General features: G+C 37.4%; 1 protein-coding gene across 4 annotated transcripts in view; it reads right to left on the bottom strand.

Moving 5' to 3' along the window:
- Positions 1–459: 459 nt before the first annotated feature.
- The window catches only part of PRMT8 (protein arginine methyltransferase 8), a 95,477-nt gene continuing 87,092 nt past the window's right edge, over positions 460–8,844 (bottom strand). For all 4 annotated transcript variants that reach the window (XM_065029082.1, XM_005509771.4, XM_005509772.3 and 1 more), the window contains 2 exons: positions 3,704–3,825; positions 460–1,893 (listed from right to left, as the gene is read on the bottom strand). In XM_065029082.1, coding sequence (XP_064885154.1) covers positions 1,810–1,893; positions 3,704–3,825 — 206 coding nt within the window. In that variant the 3' untranslated portion in view covers positions 460–1,809. The remainder of the gene's footprint in view (positions 1,894–3,703; positions 3,826–8,844) is intronic.

The following is an 8,844-nucleotide window of genomic DNA, read 5'->3' as shown; positions in this document are numbered from 1 at the left end:
TGTTTGAGTACCTTTATATAAATGAAGATGGCTGAGAAAAAATCTAGTAGAATTCCTTACCTTAAAGTCCTAGAATCACGGAAGTGTTAGTAGAAAGGGACTTCTACTATTTTTTCTAGTCCAATCCGTTACTGACAGAGTAGCTGATTTAGCTGTGAAGTGATACCTTGAAAATGACAGTAACATTTGACAGATAAAAACCTGGGCATATTGTGAGGAATGTCGTTTAGCCTTATTCCAAGAAAAGGAAAGTGCTTGAAAACAACAGTGATGAGCTACACTGCAAACAATATCTTTTACTGCTGAGTTACAGTTTAACGTCAGTCTACCATGTGATACAATCTCTAGATCGTAATCTTTAGACCATAAGAAAATGGGAGGCACTGTGCAGTTTTTGTGAAGGAAAAAACAATAGAAATAGGTTTCTAAAAAGTGAAAAGTTGACAAATACTGGCAAAATAGATCTTCAAGTATGCTTTATTTGCAGGTGATTAAAAGGATTTTTTAGGCAAAGAACTAGTCAATCTCATCCAATACATGATGCAACATGATTTAGTGCCTAATGCCAGACAGACTGGAAAATAAGAAAAAAGGTAGATAGGACCAATGATGCAGTTTTTGATGAATTACTTGTGATTAAGTGGTCAACATTCATATAGTAAAAAGACATGATATATACGTATGTAGAATTATAAGCAGTTAATATTTTAACTATAAGCAGGAGATATTGCAAGAAAAACAAGGGGTGTAAAGGGACAGGGAAATTACAGACATCTTAGTAATATCAGAAGCCATGGACATTTTTCTAAAGACATTAGCTTGTTCCTGCAAATCACTGCACTCTTGAGAATAGTATTTGCAATTTAAACTTATCTAAAACATCACTAAAACACTAATTCCTTGCTTTTTTAGTTATTTTGTATTAAGAATCTTGCAAAGAACTGAAATATGGCATGACCAAGAAACATGAATTACCCACCATTTCAGAGACTTTTCATTCATCACATTTAAATACTAGGTGTCTGATTTCAGAAGGTCTCATGCAAAATCCACCTATAAAAAATCACCACGGAATATTTTCAAGAATAAAAAGCTAATGTTTTTTAAAGCTCTGACAGACATCCAGTTGTGAAGGTGAATTTTGAAACTAATGGTCCATGTTTTCCAGAGAACATTAAAAAATATAGTTGTACTTTCTGTAAATGCTCAGGTCTTATCTACTCTTTGCACAGAATATTTACCAAAGCTATAACTTTGGACAGTTAACGGAATAGATCACTGCCTAGAGTGGTACCAGAGGTAACATCATTATCTTTCCATAACTGCATAATGAGAATTAAATAATCACAAAACAAATTCCTATTATGAAATGACATTTTTTTTTCTCATGTACAATATATATATTCATTTATATTGAATATAAGTCCAGTAATGTTATCATAGTGATGTACTGTAGTGGTCTTTCATAGTGAAAAAGCTGCCCTAATAATTTTTAACATGCAAGGCTTGGAAGAACCAGAAATTCACAGTAAGTAGTACAATTTGTATACGTATCTTCTGGCATCCTAAAGTTAACCAGAACACTCATTTCTCCTGTTTGACAAAAGCTGCAGTTCTGTATACTGTACATTCACAGTGGGATCCCAGCCCCCTGTACTACTTGCAAGAAGGATCAGGTTACCACTCTTCATCAGAGTAAACATTCTAGTGTTTAATATAATGATCTTGTGAACAGTTGTTCCTAGCTTGAAGTTCAGCAGTTCAGGACTTAATAAAATTCTCCTTTTCATCTCTCTGAAAGATTTCTTGCTAGCGCATTTTGTAGTCATTAGATACTGACATTTCACATAGCTGTCCTTTAAAATCCAAGTCTACTGTGAAATCCAGGTCACGCTGTAAAAAGATTTAAATGTAACATGTAAGTAAGACCATAAGTTTAGTGTATGAATCCAGTTATCATCGTTCAGGTTGAAAAGACTTGCAGATTCAGGAGATACCTACTGTGGTTTCTAACTTCTTTTGTTTTTAAACGTTGCTAACACTGAAAAAGCACAATGTAGGCTGTGTAATAGCATTCCCCACACAATCTATGCCTAGGGCATATTTGTGTATCCTTCCTAAGGCTGATTTAGTGTCCTTGTTACAACTGGGAGGCTTCTGAAATGCTGTGCTATCATACACATTCTGTAGCATTTTCTAAGGGTATCCCCCATTGAGATGCTTTTAATTTAGGGTTTTCACACTAGGACTTATTCCAGAATAGATCTAGTAATCTTCCTATTGTAGGGAAGCCCTCAGTCATTATTTGTCTTATAATGACATGTTTTTTGGAAATGGGCACTACATAGCCCTACAAAACAAAGTTGTCTCTCTACAAGCTTTTGAAAGGCTTCATATTTCAGAACAAAACACTAACAAATCCTTTTGAACCAAGGTGCTCTCACTATCTTTTGATAACTATCAAGAACACATTAATTTTAGCACATAAATCCACATTCAGGTGCTTACTGCTGTGCAAACAAATTTGAAATATTTTCTTCATTTTCTCTCAAACAAAAATTGATACATTCATCACATAATAAAATGTTCCAGCTGCCTCCAAGGACAACATAAATTTGGAAAACAAACTGTTTTCCTCTACTTTCACACCAAGGGGGAGCTTCAGGAGTCAATGTTTTTGTTTCAGTGCCAAGTATATTTTGTGTGTGTTTCATATTTAGTTCTTCCTCTGCGCCAACACTACTATGAAAACCATATCCAATCTGTATTTGGTACAAAAGAGGAGAGAGAACACAAAAAAAGGAGGTAATTTGCTACGGTCAAGAAATGCAATATTTCAACAACTGCAACAACTGCATGGATGGATTATAACCAGGTTATTTTAATGGTTGTATGTTGTAACAGACAATGAAGAGATGCTGCTCAAGGTTTGTGACAGAAAATGATGCCACTGCTTCTCCCAGCAGCCATACTTCTCATGTCTTGCTCTTCTATACAGGCATGAGATGTCCATCAGACCATGTCTCATAGTTCTTACAAGTTTAATGCAACACTGAATAACTGACATACTTGGTGAGGGATTCAGCCCATAGCAAAGAAATTAAGGAAGTTTTCACCAGTCATCGTAGTGTGATATCCATCATGCTTTATCTTCAGTCGTATATAAAGCATCAGCATTTTCTGTGGAAAGCCACGATTTCTAACCAACCATATAACTTAATTAGTGAGTTCAAATACATTTGATCAGCGAGTTAATACAGACATTCAGCTGAAAGCTGTTAATTTCCTAAAAGAGCGTTCTTGGTCACTGTATTGGAAATCCAGCTATAGATGTGGAACTGAAGTACTTACTCTTGATAATCCTGTGCTGTCAGAAGAGATCTTACCATGGATTTTAGTGACAGTATGAAGAGATCCTTCCCTACTCATGTTACAAAATGTTAGCTAAGCCGATTGCACAGAGTAGCTGACTTGGTGCTGAATCATTTCTTCCTTCCCCCTTGCAGGCTGAGTTCTTTGACATTAGCACTGCATTACTATTGCTATCACCAGTTTTGGTGAAGCTGTGACCAAAGCTTTTACTAATAAACATGAGTTTATAGCCTTTGGTGTGCTTGTTGTTATACTTAAGTGCATTTTATTTACTGTTTATTATAGTTTGTGATCAATAGAGTTGGAATTAGAATCAGTGATGTTGACTCACCACATTTTTTGCATTTGGTTTCATGGATATAGTCCCATAGATTTCTTCTCCTCGTCTCACAGTTAAATAGTCCTCTAAGTAGAAGACAGTTTGCTTCCAGTGAGTATAGGGAGCATCAGGTGCTAAAAAATATATATGGTATTATTGACAGAAATTTCTTCTTTGTATTACAAGTCAAATTAAGACTTGGAAATACTGAAAAAATGCCTTTTCTTCTCATAGAATGTTTTAACTTATATACTATATTAGCAAACATGGTTTACAACAAAACAATTTTATTGACTGTCCGTGGGTTGCTTTCTGATTTTTACTGGAATATGTCAGATGTGAATCACACCCACAAGAAGGATTCCACAAAGGGAGCATGATAGGCACTTTTTTGATATTTTCCTTTCAACCCACACCCACTGAAGTTGTGGAAATCTTTACCACTAATTATTTTGAAAGTCAGATGTCAAAAAACACTTACAAAAAACATGAAAGAAAGGTTCATCAGAAACTATTAATTGCAATGACACAGATGAAATACTTGATTTATGATCCCGGAACAGCAGATTTTATAGTTTCCAGCAGGATGCAGCTGGGGAAAGGGCACCTGCATTTTCACCTGGTTTTGGAATTTTGAAGTCACATGCTGTGGTAAATTTGCCAGAGATGGATACTGATGTAAATTAATTTCTACTCTTGCTTAGCAGAATCACTTTGATGACCTTCTGCTATTTCAGGTGGTTTGGGGTTTTTACTTATTTGTTTTCACTTTTGATTGAATTCAAATCTTTGAGCAGTGCCTAACGAACTTGCGTTGGTTACCTCTTGTTCCTAGCATTTTTGCAGTTAAGAGCATCTAGGAACCTAAGAATAGATGTACAAGTTCAAAGACTTCCTGACCTGGCAAAAAAGCCTCTGATACACTTATTTTTCTTCCATTTGCTTCCTCAGTCACTTTTTCGATGCAGACGTGAGCCCACTGTATTGAATCATGCTAATAATATCTTAACACTGTTTAATAAAACAATTATTTCTTTTTATTTCAACATCAATGTCTCAAAAATATTTGGCTTTAGAAATGGTTTGTGACTGCGAAAATAATGGACGTTTGGTGTTTTGTTTTGTTTTGGTTTTTTAAACTATCAGGACAGGAATTTGTAATAGTTCTCTTTGTCCAAAATTCTAGAATCAGAAGACTGATATAAACAAACTTGCCAGAGACTCTGTTGGCAAACTGATATCTCCCAAAGGAAAAGTATTTTACCAGAAAATTTCTGTCTATGTGTCTGGACAGTTTTAATGATTGTTAATCTCAATTGCTAAATGGAGAGTTCTTCTTGCAGGAGTTCAGATCCAGAATATGTTTTCCATTTGGACATGCCTCTGTAAAATTTTGAACTGAAAACATGTTAGACCAAAACTAAATTTAAATTATATTTTAAATCAGCTGCTATCTTGTACACACACACGTACGTGTGTACAAGCCCTTATGCAGAGGACACTAGCTGAGCAGCCAGACCAGTCTTCTAGACAGTGACATCTATTCCTTCAGTTACAGAATCCTAAAATGCCTTCTTATGGAGTAACTTGTTCTACACCTACCTTGTCATGATGTGCTGAACAGGGACAGAGAACCACTTTCCTCAACCTCCTGTCTACATTCGTGCAAATACAGGTCAGGAAAATTGGCCAGATTTGCTACAAAGGCCTACTGCTGACTCATGCTCAGTTTGTGGCTCATCAGAATCGAAGAGCCTTTTCCAGCAGAGCTGATATCTAGCCAGTTGGCTCAAGCAATAGCATAGACTTGTTTGGTCCCAACTGGAGGACTTTGTATTTGGCTTTGCTGAACTTTATAAGGTTCTCATCAGCCCATTTTGAACCTGCATAGGTCTCTCTAAATAGCAGCCCTTTCTCTCCAGGTTATGCTTCTCCCAATTTGGGATCACCAACAAATTTGCAGAGAGTGCACTCTGTCCTATCATCCAGGTTGTTAATAAAGATGTGGAACAATACTGACCTCACTGTTGGTCACCTGTGGGATGCTACTAATAACTGGCCTCTGATTTGACTTTGCTGATTAACACATGCTGAGCCAATTTTTCACCCATATTATTGGTCGCTTATCCAGTCTATATCTCACCCATATAGCTGTAAGGATGTTATGCAAGGTCGTATAAGAGGCCTTGCTAAAGTCAAGGTATACAACAGCCATGGATCTTCCCTCATCCACACATCTAGTTGTCTATAAGGCAACCAGGTTGGTTAGGTATAATTGCCTTTGGTAAATCCATGCTTAGCTGTTCTCAATGACCTTCTTGTCCTTCATATAGATGGAAATAGTTTCCAGGTGGATTTGTGTCATAAGCTTCTCAGGAATTGAGGTTTGGTTGACTGGCTTGTAGTTCCATGGATCATGCTTACTGCAGTTCTTGAAGATGTGTGTGATACCTGTGTTTTTCAAATCAAAGATTCAAGAACCTTCTACTGTCACAATGACCTTTTAAAGATATTAGAGGGTAGCCTTACAATAACATTGACAGCACCCTCAGCATGCTTGGATGCCTCATGTCTGATTCTATGGACTTATTTAGGGTTCTGTAGACCTGATGGCGTGCCTTGAGGCACAACTCATGTATTAGCAGTTTCATAATATAAAAAACCTTGTTCTCCAATGGCAACAAAGCACCTCTCAAATTATTTTAGATACTTTGAATAAAAATTAACCCTTCCATTTAAATAGTACTTGTCTTAGTGCAAGGAGAGGGGCACCACATGGGACCCAGAGGAAACACTGGACCAAGTACTGTGCTGAGAAGTCACAACCAACTGATTCCCCAGGTTTTAGACTGGTCTCTAGATCTGCTACGACTGGTGATGTGACTGTAGCATCATTTGTATCAAAGACAGTTTTAGAAGAAGCCCTTGACAAAAACACACAAAAAGCTTGAGCAAGGACTTGAAAATCTTAAGAATTTGACTTTGCATGGATACCTGGCTAGTAGCTCTTTTTCATTTGCATATAATTACATCCAACCTTTTTTATTTGGTGGGCCATACAGCCTACTGGAGAAATTAGTTACTGAAGTAAAATGTTCAGAAAATTGACAGTAAAGCAAATAAAAGCATTTGATAGGAGAAATGTAGCATTTGCCAAGTGTCAGGAGACAGAGTTTGGAGACATAGGAAGCCTCTGCAAGCGAGCTTCCAAGGAGGCTGAGTCACCAGCAGCTCTAGTTACACAAAGAACGATGAGAAAGGGGAAGTCATCAAAGCTGAAAGCATCCTACAATATGTGCGTATAACTAAGCATTCAGAACCTCTGAAGTGGGAGCTAGAGATAGTTTAGAGAAGCTAGGTTTTCAAGTACTGCTGATGAACATCATTCTTGATAGAGGTTCAGAAATTTTGAAGAATGTGACTCACTTCCCCTTTATTTATGATGGGTAGGCACAAAATACCTTGTACATATATTTGCAAGTTGAGGTAGGTTTGAAAAAAACCTCTCTGTAAGAAAAAATATGCCAAACTTGATATCTGCTCTAGGTTTTTGTCCAAATGTAGCCTCTTCTCACTAATACTGTTTAACCTCAGTCCTTCCTCAAGTTCTCACTTCTATATGCTAATGGAAGCTAAGCCCACCTGTGGTGGTGTTGCAGAACATCTTCTGTTTAAGTCCCTGAGTGAGCCCTCTTTATTCCATACACCCAAGACGCAAGAAGAGTCAAGAAAGTCCTTATCCCAGCCACCTTTTGCTGTACTGATACTGGAGCAAGTTTACGTCTACTCTGTTGTAGCTCCTTGCAATAACATAATGGATCCTTTTCCTTGTCACTTTTGATGCTTATTCACTGGGATGTCTACAAGTCAAAATAAAGAATGTCTGGATTTGAGGGCCAGATTTGCTGATGAGACACATTTGACTGGAATATAATCAAATATCATAATCTGTTCAATGAATGTTCCTTAAAACATGTATGTTCATATGCACACATAAAAGAGAAACACATTTCTTTGCAGATGAAGCCATGTTCTCAATGCTATAAAAGACCTTCAATGTAGTTCCTGCAATATAAGTAGACCTCCTTTGATAAGGTGGGTTTCAGTTACCATCACAACACAGTAACTACACCCTTTGTTCAAAGCTATTTTTTACACAAAACTGGAGGTTTGACTATATCACTTTTTAGAAAGGATTAATGGGCTGCCTACTGCTGAAAAAAATCAGCCTTCTGTGAAAAAAACAAATATCTAAAACCTAAAGTGTTTTCTACCTTAGATAATTTTGTTCAGTATGAACTCAGAAATATTAGCATTTCAGGGTACCTCTGCAGTGCCTCATAGATTGTTCATATCTCCCTAGCTACGCTTTGTTTCCTGGTATATACTGATGCCTGTCATGGTGTGGGAAATACTGTAGTATAGAACATTTATAGAATGACCAGGGAAACAGCGTTACTGACAAATATAAAAATATGAGGTACCAAATAACATCATCCATATGGTTATACTTCTAGAATCAAATACAAATAGGTATTTTATTGAAGTACTTTGAGCTTTAAATCTCTTGTAAAGGGTTGAGAGCTCCTGTGAAGGGAGAAAAAAAGAGATTTCTAATCATATTTAACTTCCCATTTACAATTGTTTGAGTTGCGCTAACTACAACCATTCACAGAATCACAGTATGTTAGTTATTGGAACGGTCCGCAAAAGATCATCTAGTCCAATGTCCCTGCTGGAGCAGGAACACCTAGATGAGGTTACACAAGAAGGCATCCAGGCAGGTTTTGAATGTCTCCAGAGAAGGAGACTCCACAACGTCCCTGGGAAGCCTGTTCCAGTGTGCTGTTACCCTCACCATGAAGAAGTTTCTTCTCATATATAAGTGGATCCTCTTCTGTTCTAGTTTGCACCCTTTGCCCTTTGTCACTGAGAAGAGCCTGGCTCCATCCTCGTGACACTCACCCTTTACATATTTACCAACATCAATGAGGTCACCCCTCAGTCTCCTCCAAGCTAAAGAGACCCAGCTCCCTCAGCCTTTCCTCCGAAGGGAGAAGCTCCACTCCCTTAATCATCTTCATTGCTCTGAGCTGGACTCTCTCAAGCAGTTTCCTGTCCTTCTTGAACTGAGGAGCCCAGAACAGGACACA

The sequence above is a fragment of the Columba livia genome, chromosome 1, assembly GCF_036013475.1.
Source record: "Columba livia isolate bColLiv1 breed racing homer chromosome 1, bColLiv1.pat.W.v2, whole genome shotgun sequence".
In the NCBI taxonomy this organism is placed as follows: domain Eukaryota; kingdom Metazoa; phylum Chordata; class Aves; order Columbiformes; family Columbidae; genus Columba; species Columba livia.
This window is presented reverse-complemented; position numbering and strand designations above follow the sequence as displayed.